General features: G+C 31.5%; 1 protein-coding gene and 2 long non-coding RNA genes across 3 annotated transcripts; all 3 read left to right on the forward strand.

Annotated features, from left to right (window-relative positions):
- Positions 1-3139: 3139 nt before the first annotated feature.
- LOC143054671 (uncharacterized) lies at positions 3140-7100 on the forward strand. Its single transcript, XR_012971777.1, has 3 exons — positions 3140-3493; positions 6029-6335; positions 6917-7100. It is a non-coding gene; the product is annotated as an uncharacterized LOC143054671 (long non-coding RNA).
- Positions 7101-7633: 533 nt separating this feature from the next.
- LOC143054668 (uncharacterized) lies at positions 7634-13377 on the forward strand. Its single transcript, XM_076227690.1, has 3 exons — positions 7634-7887; positions 8385-8865; positions 13230-13377. The coding sequence occupies exons 1-3, from the start codon at positions 7828-7830 to the stop codon at positions 13310-13312; spliced, it is 624 nt and encodes a 207-aa protein (XP_076083805.1). The 5' UTR covers positions 7634-7827; the 3' UTR covers positions 13313-13377.
- A 200-nt stretch (positions 13378-13577) lies between these two features.
- LOC143054670 (uncharacterized) lies at positions 13578-15370 on the forward strand. The gene is made up of 3 exons (XR_012971776.1): positions 13578-13864; positions 14335-14433; positions 15124-15370. It is a non-coding gene; the product is annotated as an uncharacterized LOC143054670 (long non-coding RNA).
- Positions 15371-16546: the final 1176 nt, after the last annotated feature.

The raw sequence follows: 16546 nt of genomic DNA on the forward strand, positions 1-16546 counted from the left end.
TAGATAATGGAAGAGTGCCCGTCACTGCCAATGACACAACTCTCCATCCAAATCACAATTTGTAAAACTAAATCATCATAGGTCAAAGTAAGGCCTTCAACAACCAAAAAATTTGCAAGTTTGAGCCTGATATTAAAAGTAAATGCATTTCTTTATTGAATGTTTGCAGGTTGAAGCAGATGAAGAGCATACATGTATGTCTATTACTAACACTAACAGGAGAAAAAGAAAGATAAATACCATGAAATGTTTTTGAAAGATATGATTTATATTGTATCAGATCAAACATGTCATACTTTTCCATATTTAGCTTTACAAATGAGCTATTATTTAAAAACAACTAGCCCCATCATCCTTAATTTTTTCAAGCTACATGTAACATGTAGTTAAATCAGTAAAATCTGTGATTATTTACAAAGTTGTATAAAAAAAATGTTCATCTTGTAACAGTGTTAAGCAAAAATATGTTAATTATAAAAATCAGGGATGATTCCAGGTGTTTTCAAATGGGTCCCTTGAACATCAAATTGGGAATTTTTATCCCAATTGGGAATTTGTTATGCATACAATCTAAAACGAAATAATATCATTTTCCCGACCTGTAAAAACGGAAAATGTATATGAATTTCCATCTGTACACTGATTGAAGAAGTTATTGGATTCAAACCAGGGAAGTTAATACATGAATACCATTGCACATGATGCACTATCATCTTAACTTTGGTAAACAATGCATATATACCAGCTAACATAAACCTATGGCAAGCAGTTTAGATATTTATTCGAATTTCAAATTATCTCAAATTATCTCATAATATATAAGATATCTTATAAAACATATACGATTTTTATAAGATATCTCATTTAATATATGAGATATCTTATATAATTAAATTTTTTAAAGCTATCTTATATATTATATGAGATATCTTATGTTATATGAGGTATCTTATATATTATATGAGATATCTTATACATTTAATAAGATATCTTATATGTTTTATACTTAGATATCTTATATACTTATAAGATATCTTATATACTTTATAAGATATCTTCTAAAGTTTATAAGATATCTCATTAAGTATATGAAATATCTTATAAATATTTTTTATACAAGATACCTTATATAGTTTATTGGATATCATCTTAAGAAAATTATATAACATATATTATATGAATTATCTTATAATTTCTATACAATGTCTCTAATGATATATCTTATATGATATAAGATATCTTAAATAATCTGTTTTTATAAGATATCTTATATAATAAAGAAGATATCTAATATCGATTATAAGAAAAATATGAGATATCTTATAAACTATAAAAGATATCTCATAAATTTTATAACATATCTCATGAACTATCATGTAAGATATCTTATAAACTTTATAAGATATCTTACAAACTTTATAAGATATCTTATGAACTATTATATAAGATATCTTGAAGTCAGATTAAATAGCAAAACGGCTTGCCATATTAACCATTGAAAAAATCATCCATTGGGTATTTTTTCAACAGATCATCTTTATAAACTTACCTTGATTCAAATGGATTTCAAATTGAACTGGCCAATTGTCGAAATCAGAAAAGCAATTACAAAAGGTTATATACTTGATAAGATATTTAAAGCAATTGCACCAGGCACCAGTGAACTTTAAAATTATTTGGATCATTTTTATATCTTTTGAAACAGTTCCATAAAGATGACATCGTATTTTAAGGGGGGGGCCTCATTTCAGGAATGGTCTATCATCAATATTATTTTCAAAAACGCTCAAACTTTTGTCTTTTGAGGAAATAGAGCAAACTTCTTTTACAAAACAAGTTTTAATCAAGTTACATAACCGGCTCTGCTGGGCGATCTACTTTTAGAAGATCGGCGCCCATTAAAATTTATTCATCCATGTTATATCAAAATTTGAATTTGTTCTTTGCCGAGGTCTGCTTTGACACCAATTTTGAAAAAAAGCATGTTTTTGATCAACCTGCTTAGCGATCTACTTTTTTTAATTCAAATACTCCCATAAAATTTTATTCAATTAAATCCGGCTGCTTAAATTGTTTACCTTACGTTGACATAATTAAATCGTTGTTAATAAAAATGCGATCGTAGTCAGCATTCTTATCCGGATTTTACTACGCTTTGACGACGAACTATGAAAAATTATAGTTGCCGTAATCGGTGACCTGAAACTTTTCCGGAAATACCGATTTTTATTTTATTTTCCTGAATTGGGAATTTATTATTCACAAACATTTGTTTGGGGCCGCTGTCAGATTTAAGGGCTGCTTAGCGGGCCTAAACTATATAGTGGAATCATCCCTGAAAATAGAAGATGTTGTATGATTGCCAGTGAGACAACTCTACACAAGATACCAAAATGACCCAGCAATTAACAACTATAGTCCACTGTATGGCCTTCAACAATGAGCAAAGACCATACCGCATAGTCAGCTATAAAAGGCCCTGAAATGACAATGTAAAACAATTCAAACGAGAAAACTAACAGCCTAATTTAGGTACAAATAGGTCAAGGTTAATGTAGTTGAATGTATTACTGTTTTAGATTATAGCACAAGTTTAAAACTATGTCAAGTTACTTGAAGCTGTCCTCTTGAATTTAGGAACCAAAAAAAACACTTGATGACATGTACATGTGTAACATACAACTGAAAGTGTAAAACAATAATTATGCCCCATTTATGTGCATAATGATTCCTGGTCTGTGTGTCCGTTCGTCTGTCTGACTGTCCAACTTCAGGTTAAATATTTTGTTCCAGGTACATGTAGATGTTTTGATGAAGTTGAAGTCCAATCAACTTGAAACTCAGTACTCATGTTCCCTATGATATGATCATTATAACTTTTATGCCAAATTGGAGTTTTTATCCCATTTTCACTGTCCATTGAACATAGAAAATGACAGTGCAAATTGGGCATCCATGTACTATGGATACATTTTTGTTGGGATTTTTTTTTATAAAAAGATCAGTTTATTAGTCACTCAACCTTATTTTTACACTACAGTGATCAATTTCAATTAATGTACAATGTAAATTGCAGGCGAAAGAGTTATTAGATGATTTAGTCCTCAGTCAGGAAACAGACCAGTCACTTGCAGGGGGTAGTCAGGTTTCAGAAGCGTTAGTTTGTGTAATTGAAAAATTAGACAAACTTAATGAATTTTTAAGCCTGTCTGGAATTAGTCCAGTTAAGAAGATCCAGGGACCTTTGGAGAGTGCTAGTGCAAGAACAATTCAGAGATATAAACTCAAGGCTAGGCAGTGCCTTAACTCTGTTTTTGAAACAATTTTTCCAGGTGAGGCACCATTTCTAGAAGCTGAACTTTATCCAGAATTATTGAAAGACAATACCATGAAGACACTTCTAGAAATATACACTAAGGCTGATACATGGATGTTCAGACGACAGGTCTTATCTATCCTCACTGAGCAACTAAACTATGATGCATTAAGAAAGGTAAGGATTATTCTTAGATAGAATTCCATGAAGGTTAATTTTAGACTAAATGTCTTACATCTAATATCATCTGTCCTTGACCTCATTTTTATGTTTCATTATTCATTCAATCATTGTTAGATTTTTGTGCTTTGGTTGGTTTTCCAAATATTTAAAGCAATAGGTCAGCTGTTTTTAGTGTATGGAACAATTAATATTGTAAGGTGTACATGTCTGTCTGTAAAGTATTATCTGACTTGAACTCATTTTCATGGTTCATTGGTCATTGAAATTTTTTTGTTAAATTTGACAGTTTGTTACATTACATTTGATACTATGAGCAACAGGTCAATTGTATTTAGTGTTTGGAAAGATTGTAAGGGGCAAATGTCTGTCAGGCCTGGTTCTTCTGACTATATATATCATACAACATTGATTTTGTTTATAAAAAAATATGTGGTATGACTACCAGTGAGAAAACTCTCCACAAGAGACCAAATGACACAGAAATTAACAACTTTAGTTCATTGTATGGCCTTCAACAATGAGCAAAGCTCATACTTCAAAGTCAGCTATAAAAGACACCGAAATGACAAAAGTAAAACAATTCAAATGAGAAAACAAACAGTCTAGTTTATATTCAAAAACTTAGTACATTGTTACATTCAACGTTTAAGAACTCCAATAATTCAAAAATAAAATCCCATTGAAACGACAACATGAACATTACCAATACAAAATGTATACGAATTTTTTTTATAATTGTATAAAAATCAGTTGAAAAAGGCTTATCAGATGGATACAAATAACATACATCTAACAAAAACACAGAGTGCACCCTGTATGAAACAATCTGTATGGAATGTACACGGAATATAGTAGGAAAATTGTTTTGAATTCCTACCAGAAAAGAGTGATATTCCAGTCAGACAGTAGTAGGAATCCACACGGAAAATCGGCGAAAAATTTAAATTAGCAGGAATTTCTTAGTAGGAATATTGTTACCAGAATATGCAAATTAGCAGGAATAATTTTGGTAGGAAAATAAAATTCCTACTAGAAAACCTGGTAGGAATTTTTCAAAATTCCACCCAGAAAAAATATTTTCTGGTAGGAATCTAAAAATATACAAAATGTAAGTGTATATTCAAAAATACACAACTGGGTCAATGATAAGTTTGAATCTCAACAACAAAGAACAAAGGAAATTCATGGAATCAATTCATTTAAAAAAAATAGACTTTTGAAATGTTTAAGGAAACTGCATGCAATATATGCAAGCTATAGAAAGTGTTATACATAAAGTACGTGTAGATCCAAATTAGTTTAAAGAACAAATAATGAGTAAGATTATGAACTATTAAGGAATTATTAATTGAATACTAAATATTTTTGGCAGGCAGATAAAAAAAATCATCTTGAATGTATAAGAATTACCTTTAGTCTTGATTAGCCATGATATTTTCTTACATTTCTACATTGTTACGTTGTGTGACCCTAGCTTGCATCATTGTATTCCAACACAACTTTTCAATCTTTCCCCTCCAACATTTGAATTTGTGAACTGGAACTTGCTTGCATTTAACATTGCAAAATGTGTGTCATTTGCAAACAGGAATCCAGTTCAAGATAACTTTCCAGGTAGAAAGATTTTCTGGTAGGAATTTATAAATAAATTTTGGTAGGAATCTTAAGCATGTAGTAGGAAAATAAATAATCAACTCAGATTCAAAACAGAAAAAAAGTCTATACAGACTTTAACAATTCCACCTAGGTAGTAGGATTTTTGAAGTAGGAATATTAAAAAATCCAGTCAGACTTTTGTTCATTTTCCATGTCCGTCTACTTTCTATGTAGAATCTTTGAATCTAGGTGGATTCCTACTTCATTCCTACTAGTGTCTGGGTGGAATCCTACTACTTATTTCGTACGGGGGTCATCACCGGGTACTTGTATATATATCCCAACAACAAAAGACCCAAAGTACTGATCTGAGAGTACTCAAAATCATCAACAGCTAGTTCAAAGCCATTAGTTCAACTAATAAAAAAATCATGCATCTGAGACTACATTATTTTCAGTTTAGTTAGTGTGATAGTTGCAAAACCTTCATGTTACAAACTTTAGAATAAGTTCAATGATAAGGCAAGGGAAATAGGCAAAACTTCTAAGTGTCAGAGTGCTCTGCTCTTCGTGATTTCACAAAAATATCTGAAAAGAAAAAAATGTCAATTTTTTTTATGCCCCATTTAGGGGCATTATGTTTTCTGGTCTGTGCGTCCGTCCGTCCGTCCGTCTGTTCGTTCGTTCGTCCGTTCGTCCGTTCGTCCGTTCGTCCGTCTGTCCCGCTTCAGGTTAAAGTTTTTGGTCGAGGTAGTTTTTGATGAAGTTGAAGTCTAATCAACTTGAAACTTAGTATATATGTTCTGTATGATATGATCTTTCTAATTTTAATTCCAAATTAGAGATTTAACCCCATTTTCATGGTCCACTGAACATAGAAAATGATAGTGCGGATGGGGCATCCGTGTACTGGGGACACATTCTTGTTTATAGATGATTCCCAATATTACACAATGGAGGTACTATGAGGCTAAAAGACACACAGACAAGTCAGGTGCAGGACAGCCAGTTCAGCCCTCAAAACAACAGAGAGAGAAGTTTGATGCTAAATGTTTAGAACATTTTATAGATTTTATAACATCTAATTAAATCATCAAGGACCTACCATTTGGGGATAAAACTCTAAGATTATCAACTGGAGAAATCAGAAATATACCAAATGTAGTTCGATCCATCGCACCAGTTTCCATCATCAAACAGTACAACCAATTGTGTGAAGAAGATCAGGTTAAACCTTTAGGTAAGTTTATCCTAAACTAAAGAAAGTCAATCCTTTTAATACAGATACCCAATTGTCCTGCTTGTAGACACAAAGGGGCATAACTCTTTAAAGGTAAATTCAAATTTAGCCTACAATTGAACTTGATATATATATATATATATAATAAGTATCATAGATTTCATCCACATATGCTTTATAGTTATATCATCATTTGAAAAACAGTGAAGTCTTGACCTCTGAATATTGTGGGAAATAATTTGATAAAAAATGGAACATTGTCATGTCATAAAATGGTACACACCAATTGAGACACATAGGGTAAAAAAATAAAATTTATTACTGTCATTCTAAATATTATGTAGTCTTATATGCCACAAAAGGATGCGTTATGGTATACAGACTACAGTTATATGTCTTTCTATGCACAAGAGGACTATATAATACATGTAAGGTGCATATGCAGAACATGTAAAATTTAACTCTAAATCTGCATTACCAGTGTACAATGGGCTTTATTAGATTAAAAAATATTTTCACATTGATGTGCTTTTGATTTAGATTTATCAATAACATCTTTAAAATGTTGATTATGTTTGCAGACACAAGCACCCTATATAAACTTTTAGATGAGTGTGCAGCATCAGTGAGAAAAAGTATGGAAGGACTTGACAATTACATAACAGAGGGAGGCAGGGCTTTTGTTGAGTTGGAGAAATTAGTTGTCCTATTACCTGAGGATACACAAGCACTGAAAACAAGACTTCAGGAGGCAAAGCGGTACTTAAAAACAGATATATGAAAGTAAGTGTTTTCTTTTAATTATTTGAGCATTTTCTTATTTTATTTTAAAATTACAGCAGTGATTGCCCACCTTAAATACAAGAGATTGTGGGTTCGAACCCTTGCAGGGTCAGTCCAAAAACTTAAAAGATGATATTTGCTGTATCTCTGCTTTATACAAGCCTCAAGGATTAAAAGAACAAAGACTGGTAACCTGATTGTAAATAATGTGTCCAGGTCCAGGTGAGGAGATATGTCTTTTTGTGAACTTTTTTGTTATGTGTTAGCACATTAAAAAATTCTACATTTTTAACGCATAGCATTTTGGAGAAAAAACAAAGACTGCTGGCCCAGAGATTGATTTGTTCGACATGTCTCTGTAAATTGTTGTCCTGTGCGTTAGAAAATTAAAAATCTGGCTGAATTAATGTTTAATGGTCTAGTACAAAGCATGGCTATTATTCATTAATCATAACCAAGTCCTTTATATGCATATTTCATGCCACTGGACACTAGACAACCAATAAATGTCATTTACTTACACAAAATATTATCATGAACATATAGTTTAGCTTTAAATTTTCAGATTCATGTGAGGCAAACTTCAACAGTTGCTGACCATTGTGCACCATATGCTTTGAGCACAAGTGATCCATGCTTTAAAGGAGTATGGTACCATGAGCATGACAGCCGATGTGACAGCTGCTCAGATATTGCAGATCTGTTTGATATGTTGCTAACAAAAGTTATTGCCAACACATGGGAGAATAGAGATTCAGTGCTTTATACAGTAAGTTCCAATCCATCTCTATGTATAATTAGAATTAGAAATGTTGAAGTTTACCAATGGGAAACTACTTCAGATAAATTTTATAATAAAAATATATCGTTTGTCACATAGAAAATCAAAAAAGTTAATAGTGAGTTAAACAGACTATAAATTTGATTTTTTTCTGGTAAAACATAAAATAAAAATGTATTTGTTTTTAAAATAAAAAATTGTATGTTGAATATAATTTCTTTAGCAGTATGTGAACATAGATCTATAACTCATTTGCCTACATAATTATATTCTTACACATTTTAAGTATCATCTAAATACAGGATAAAATAGAAAATCAGTCAAAACATGAAACAGTTTCATGAAATTTTCTTTGTCCAAGAGCCATTATTCACTAAAAAAAGTGTCAAACATGATCTGTAACTCCTTGTAAAAGTGTGCACTAAGTATCCTAGCTCCTAATCTACATCTTGATGTTCATATTTAATCTTTTGAAATATTTGTAGGTTGAAAAAACTATAGATGACATCAAGGAATGGAAAAAACACCTTGTTAGGGCATGTAATCAAGAGGAAGCAAGGCGTAACTTAACTGATAAGATGAATGAAAATGAGGCCTTAATAGCATTTGACTGGGCAATGAAGTTCTTGCCAAGAAAATATCGAGAAGGTCAGGTGGATTGGTATGCAAAACGTGGAATTAACTGGCATATCAGTGTGTCACTTATGAAGAAAGGTGTTACATTTGATAGTATCACACACGTTCATATCTTTGAAAATCCAACTTCCCAAGATGCAGATGTAACTTCTCAAATAATGGTAGATGTAGTAACTGATTGGGTAAAAGTGCTTCCAACTTTAAACAAGTTCCATCTATTTTCTGACAATGTTGGATGTTACAAATCTTCAACAACCTTGACTCAGCTTCACAGTGGATTGGGGAATTTATTGGACACTTATAATTTCTCAGAAGCTCAAAATGGGAAAGGTGAGACAAGAATTTTTTATTTGTCTGTTTGATTAAAGAAAATACATATAAAGCTGAATCAAGTAGACAAAATAGTCCAACTTACATGTAGACCAGTCAATACAAAAATTAATAAAATGACCATTTCAAAGTATTTTTTGCAAGCAAATTTTGTGTCTGATGATTTCTAGGTGGTCAATAGGAAATGGCATTCAATCCCTAAAAAAAACATTCAATAGAATATCCATTTCACAGATGGGGTAGAACTTGACATGCTTATCTGAAAGATGTCACCAGCTTTCAATGTAATATTTAGTCCTGTGAATATGAAAGATTTTTTATGCTCCATTTATCCTCGTTTTTGGTCGAGGTAGTTTTTATACGCCGGTCAAAATTTTGACGGGACGTATTATGGTATACAAATGTTCGGTGTCTGTCCGTCCGTCTGTCGTTCCGTCCGTCTGTCTGTCCGTCCGTCTGTCTGTCCGGCGTAAACATGTCGCACTGTAACTTGAGAACGACTTAGGCCTAAATTAAAATATTGTCTGTTTGCCCTTTTCCGACCCTATGTTTTGAAACAGGGTAGGTAGGTAGGTAAAATATTTTATTTTTTTCCCCAAAAAAATAACTTGGCTTGGTATATTTTTTTCAATGGGTAGGCAGGTAGGTATAATATTTTATTTTATAGATACAAAATCTGCATAATGTCATTTTTGTCTGTTTTGCTTTTGCTAATAAGTTTGTGGGACTACGCTTCAAAAAAAAGTATCATGTAGAATGTGAAGTTAATTCATATGCACTACTATTTTGTTTTCAAATATCAAAATATACAGCTGTGCCGCATATTTTCAACGTTTAAATATGCCTGGAACTTTGAAGAGTTTTAGATTGCACTAATATTCTGTACTACGTACCTTGTACACTTACCTCTACCTAAAGGTTTTCTGTAAGAGATAACTTTGTCCTGGTAAAATATGTCCGGGCAGACATACATTACTAGTAAAAAATTCCCTATTATAATAAGAGTGTTTAAATTTCCGTGTGTTCCTATGTTTCTAATAAAAATGGTACAAGACTTAAACTCAATTGTCACATAGTTTACATCGCATTTATAAATGATCCGTATGGAAAACTTGGGCGATTTTACTGCCAAATATTCTCCACTTCACAGGCTTTTGTCACCTTTGGTTCATGTCAGATATAAATAATATACCAATGCTGGTCGAAGGCATCGTTAACATAATCTTCCTGATCTACGGATCACAAAAGGCCATCCCTACATAGAATACAACGTCCGTTTACACAAAATACTACGGTTTGTACACACGTTATAATTTTGTATTAAACGAACTTTTTTGTAAATGAACCCTGCTCTTCAAGTATAAAAATACAGAGTTAACGTACGTCTTATCATGATTTCAAAGCGTTCAACATCGATTTCAAACAAATGCTTTGAAACTCTAAATGCAAGTGTTCATGTCAAACGCTCACGTGATACCAAACGGACTAGACCTTTCACGATAAAGATAAAACCCGAGGATTCCGGTAAAAAAGTTTTGAGCGGGAAATACAAATAAAAGATTTTTGGTAGGAACGAAAAAATAAAATAAAATAAAATCTTGCTGATAAGGCCAACTAAAATTAATTAGTAGATTTTCATCCAAATTTTTGAAAAAAATGGGGAGGGTGGGAGGATTTTATTTTTTAAATTTTATTTCATATGAAACTTTCTTGTCAGGTGTTATTCATATATGCAAGTGTAATAATAAGCTTATATCATGTAAATACATTCATAAGGTATCGTGTATAAGACAATAACAATCAAAACCAAGGAGTAACCAAAGACTCACAAAAAACCAAAAGACATTTACATCAACAGTTACAAATAATAAGTAGGAAACAACACAAACTCCACTATTAAAAAACCAGGAGTGAAATCAGGTGCTTCGGAAGGGTAAGCATTTCCTGCACCGTATACGGCACCCGTCATGTTATTTCTTTGTTCAGTTCGGTAATGATGAAAGGTTGTTATGACTGAGGAAGAATATCACTGAGATATGATTTCTGACACACTTTTGTCATAATGGCCAATCAGCTCATGATGGCCACCATAACATTGCTTGAGTGATGACCTTAATTTGATTGATTCATAGCCCTGTCTTCGCAACTTTTGAGAAAGCAGTATTCCTCGTTCAACAGAATCAACGTACTTTGAGCTATAGCTCTAGAGTAACATATCAATTGAGACACATATACTCCATATGCTGGTGCCGCTTTTTTCAAATTCATAAATATATATCTCTGATCTGTTCTACATGTAATTGCCGTTTAGAAACCTATTTTATAGTAAACAGCAGAAGTGTGGAGAAATGTTCTCTTCAGTTGGACTACCTACATCAAATATATTTTGCTTTCTAAGCAATGTTTTGTTGTCCTAATAAAATGAAGCAAATGCATTGGTATGCAACACAAGTACTATAAGTACAGAATAAAATGAAACTCAAACAGTGTTTAAATAATAGGATTGGTCCTTAATATGCAAGATGCAAATATAATTACAATGTAGAAAATGAAGTTGTTTAATGACTCTATCGTGGGTATTGGACAGAGGATGTTTTCTCTATTTCTGCAAAAAAACGAAACTAAGGCTAAATCTAAATCTAAGAGCTTGCTATCAATTAATAAATTAAAAATGCGTATGTTTGTCGATTTGTTTAACTCAATATACGGTCACCAATCTAAAAAGTTCATGCTTGTGCTAATTTCTTTATTCCAGTCAAATGTGTTCCACGATTCTAACGTTTTTGTGTTTTATTCACAGTCCAAATTTCTTGACACAAAGTCATTGCATAAATAAAATAAATCCAAGTTGTTTTACTCACAAACATTTGTGACATACGGCAATTTGCGTTCTTGGGCACAGCGTATTACTCGTAACCCGAATATTTCACGCCCTTCTCGTAATCAATCTCTGTTCTCGGTAAATGATGTTGTCATCAAAGATCAGCAGAATATATCGACTAAATCATTCAGTAAGAATACGCTAAGAAATACGAAAACCGAAATCTGAAACAGGAAGTTTTAGATGAAACGAAATTATCGACGGTTACTGGTATCGGAAATGAACAAAATCCGGAAATCGTATTTTTTTCAAAAATAAAAAAAATCGGGGCGGGAAGATTTCAAAGGGGCGGGCGGGGATGAAAATCTACCATTTAATTTTAATTGGCCTAAATACAAATAAAAGATTTTCAGGCGGAACGAATTTTAAGGGTCGGTCGGTAAAGGGCAAACAAACAATATTTTAATTTAAGCCTTATCTAAATTTCATGAAACTTAATATAGCTGTTTTTTATGATGGTCAAATGATCTGTATACTTTTTGGTGTAAAAAAGATTTAAACTTTTTGAGTTACGACACTTTATAACTAAAACAGGGGTGTGTTTTTTTCACATATCGCACCGTATCTCAAAAACGATTCTTGATTATTGCTTAAAACTTTACACACTTTTTAGTTCTATTAATCTTAATATCTGTATACTTTTTGGTGATGATTCAAAATTTCATTTTTGAGTTATTGAGTATTTTGTAAAAAAGGGGGAGGGTTTTTTACATGTCGCGCCGTATCTCAAAAACGATTTATGATTATTGCTTAAAACTTTACACACTTCTTTGTTATATTAATCTTAGACTAAAGATCTGTATACTTTTTGATGATGACTCAAAATTTTATTTTTGAGTTATTGAGTATGTGTTTGTAAAAAAGGGGAGGATTTTTTTACATGTCGCGCCGTATCTCAAAAACAATTTATGATTATTGCTTAAAACTGTACACACTTCTTTGTTATATTAATCTAATTAAGATCTGTTTAGCTTTTGGTTTGATTCAACATTTTATTTTAGTGATATTTGTAAAAAAGAAACAGGATTGGGGGGTTTCACATGTCCCACCATGTCTCAAAAACAATAAATGGTTATTGCTTAAAACTTTCTCAGAAACTATTGATTATTGCATAAAACTTCCACACAAGACGTCGAGTGTATCATGCGCTCATGGCGCAGCTGTTTATTTTATGAAGTTGAAGTCCAATCAACTTGAATTTTAGTACACATGTTACCTCTGATATGATTTTTTTCTAATTTTAATGCCAAATTATAATTTTTACCCTATTTTATGATAGTTTTATAACAGCTATCAGTAATTTTAAAACACTATAGTAATAATGTATTTTTTTTTATTCTTACATTGGAGTAAGCAGTACTAAGATATTTTATTGTCTTACTATTTTACAATAACCAACCTCTAAAAATTTGATAGAAATTATGTAAAGCATGACATCATTGGAATTGCCAAGATTTTAAAATTTCTTTATTTTTGTTTTCAGGTCCCTGTGACAGGAAGGCATCTCACATCAAGTCTTCAATAAAAAGATATGTGAACGAAGGGAATGATGTTATTACTGCATAGCAAATGAAGCAGGTTGTTATAATATACTATTATTCATTTCAGTTTGTATTATTCCTTCTCTGATGTACTTGTCATCACTAATTGTCAATTGTTATAAAGTAAATAACTGATCCAATTATATAAAAATGGTGTTGCAGTCATCATTTATTGGTGTACAAGTATCTAGTTTATATAAATGATAAGATTTGGTATCATGTTTCAAAAGCTTATACATTTAATGTAATCCCTTATTACCATTACCAGAGTTACCTCCCATTTTACTTCAACATACAGCTGGTGATCCTACAGTAATCTCCTTTGTGAGAAAACTAATAAATGTTTTAAAGACACATTCCCAAGTTACTCTTGAATTATATTTTTGATTAATTTTGTAATAGGCAATTGACCAGAACCAACAAGGGAAAAATAAAGTGAAAGTTGTGAATGCTGTGACCAACCTTGATAGTGGAGCCAATATTATAAAAAGTAACATTCCAGAGATTACTTCTTTGCACAACTTAAAGTTTACAGAAGATGCTGTAGTTGTTTGGAAAGCATATAACATTGGAGAGGGTAAGATTTCACATGATTTTAAAATCTGCATTATAAAAAAGGGAATATACACTTGATTGTCCTTTTGTCAGACTTTTAGTTTCAGGATAGTAGAGAAATCTTTCTTAATGTGGAGGAATTTGAATCAGATAAATTGGACCCAAAATGGCATTTAACATTATAAGAATAAAATAAGTAAATGTGGTATGATTGCCAATTCATCAACTACAAGTTTGTATATTTTAAACACATCCTCTTAAATCATTTTTGTAAATAAAGATAATATGTTTTGAAACTTTATATAACTTTTTAAGAATAGCAAAAACAAGGTTTTATGTTTACCTTATTGTCACATTTTTCCTGATCAGACATTTCTCCATAACCAACAAACTGATTTCCATTTGTGAATTAATTTGAAAAATGTATTGTTTAGAATTGAAAATGGTCTTAGATATAAGGAGTTACATGCATCATTTATTTTTATCACACAGGTAAAACGATTCTATGGACACAACTCAAAAGCAATAACAATAAAGAACTCTCTGTTGTTTTAGACTGGAGAGATGTTGCTCTTACTAGATTCCAAGAAGGTATGTTATATTTAGAGCTTTGAAAGAGGGTGATAGATACCAATTGAACACAATCAAACTCTTATTTAGCAAACAAAATGATGCTAAAACATTTTAGAAAGGAAAAAATAGAAATCGACATAACACAACAATCTAAAAACTGAGCAGCAAGAACTCCACAAAAAAATGGATTGATTGCAAATGCTCTTGAAAAGTAGCCAGATCCTGCTTTACACGTAGCACCTGTCTTACCGCTGAACATCTGTATAAACTTGGTTGCAAATTTCATATGTTGGTGTCATTTTAGAGGTAGTTACCTATCGATTAGGAATTGACAAGTGGTATAAATCAGTGCATAAGATGTGTGTTTCAACTAAGAATGTCATGTTTGAAGTCAATACAAGAAAACAATTTCTTAAACAATATTTTTCATGTCACACCTTGTTTAATTGTTATGTTATAAAATCACATGAAATTTTTAGATAAAAGTGAAAAAATAGGATAATTTCAATTGTCCAAAAAAGGCATACCAGTTTTACAAGCAAAGTAAATTTCTGCCACGGTAAAAACAAACATTAAGAAAAAAAAGATGAACTTAGAGAACTATATATAGGTCTTTGACCCTTTGTGATATTTTTATTTCTATAAAACAGAAATCATATGCTGCTGACAGATCTACTTATTACAAATGTTATTTTTTTTCCATTTCAGATGAGAATGAAAGTACTGACATGAATACTCAGATAAAGAAGAGGGCTATTTTTATGTGTCCTGTAGAAGGTTGTGTCAGGGAATTTTCTACAAACTCAAACTTAGACAACCATTTACTGTTGGGAAATTGTGATTACAAACTTGAAAAACAATGTTTGACAGATCTTGCCATCACAATTTATTCCAAAAAGATCAATGATGGTTTTCCATCATCAACATCAGGTCAGCATGGTCAGAGATCAGAGTGTGGAAATAATATTTCAGTTTAAATGGCAAAAGGAAAAAGACAGTTTTCTCTACTGCACAAAAGCAGTACATGAAAGAACAGTTGGACATAGGAAAAAGAACAGGGAAGAAAGTTGACCCGTTTTATGCAGCTGAAGAAATGAGGAAGCTTAGTCAATTTGACAAGAAAACCTTTCTTTCTGGTCAGCAAATTGCTAGCTTTTTTTCAAGACTAGCTCAGCTGGATAGAAAGGCAGATCTGGGTGACATAATTGCAGCCAAAGAAGAAGATCAGAAAACATTACTGAAAAAAGAGATAATTGACAAATTGAACAAATAATGAAAAACAATTCATAAGGATGTTTGCTCCTCTTATTTTTGAATTTTTGCAAAATATTCGTAATTCTCTGGTTTTAATCATGTAGTACCATTAAAAACTTTGCCTGCAAACCCCTAATTTTCTGTCCATATTTTTAAAACATACAGTTATAATAGTCATAATGATAAATGTTATAAAATCCTTTTTTATTTTTTTCATACTTTTTGAAAGAAAGTAAGTGTCAATGTTATATTTATGAAAAATCTGGATAGATTCACTACCTGCCATATTTTTCAACAGCTTAGATGTTGAAAAAAAAGCACACATTATTTAGTTTCTTTTTTCATATCCTCTCAATTTATATTAGTATTTTCAAAAGCTAGTTATTTTGAAATAGAGTAGCAAACATCCTTATAAATGGTTATATTGTGATAGTTATCAGGCTGAAAAATATGTGAATTATGTAATGACTAGCAAATGCATTGTGTTCTTCAGTGAATATTTCCTTTTTATATTGCATTGACTTTGTCGGCGAATATTTCCATCTGTAACAAAATATTTTGTAAATGTCTCCTCTGATATCTTTAGATGGATTTTCTTTATATTTGGTTTTATGATATATGAAGTCTGTTTTACAGTCTGATTTTTCATATAATGCCTTGTGTGTTAACAGTATGTTTCATAATGGTTATGCAGCTCATTATTATTCAATTCAAACATATGTTTTGATATGATTATGGCATTCAAGAACGAAAAATTTACAGGATAATTTTTATGACCTTATTCAAAACTTGGTGATTGCTTTTACAACCATAAACAGGAAGTTTATCATCAATCAAAATTAAGGCTTGCTGACAGAGATGGGTCCGATTACTTTCA

Source organism: Mytilus galloprovincialis, chromosome 12 (genome assembly GCF_965363235.1).
Source record: "Mytilus galloprovincialis chromosome 12, xbMytGall1.hap1.1, whole genome shotgun sequence".
NCBI lineage: Eukaryota > Metazoa > Mollusca > Bivalvia > Mytilida > Mytilidae > Mytilus > Mytilus galloprovincialis.

Bases quoted from the DNA above. Each gene is read 5' to 3' on its own strand.
- LOC143054668 (XM_076227690.1), top strand. From the start codon at position 7,828: ATGTTGCTAACAAAAGTTATTGCCAACACATGGGAGAATAGAGATTCA. The intron at 7,888-8,384 runs GTAAGTTCCAAT...AAATATTTGTAG, and splicing joins GAGATTCAGTGCTTTATACA to GTTGAAAAAACTATAGATGA. The intron at 8,866-13,229 runs GTGAGACAAGAA...TTTTGTTTTCAG, and splicing joins AGAAGCTCAAAATGGGAAAG to GTCCCTGTGACAGGAAGGCA.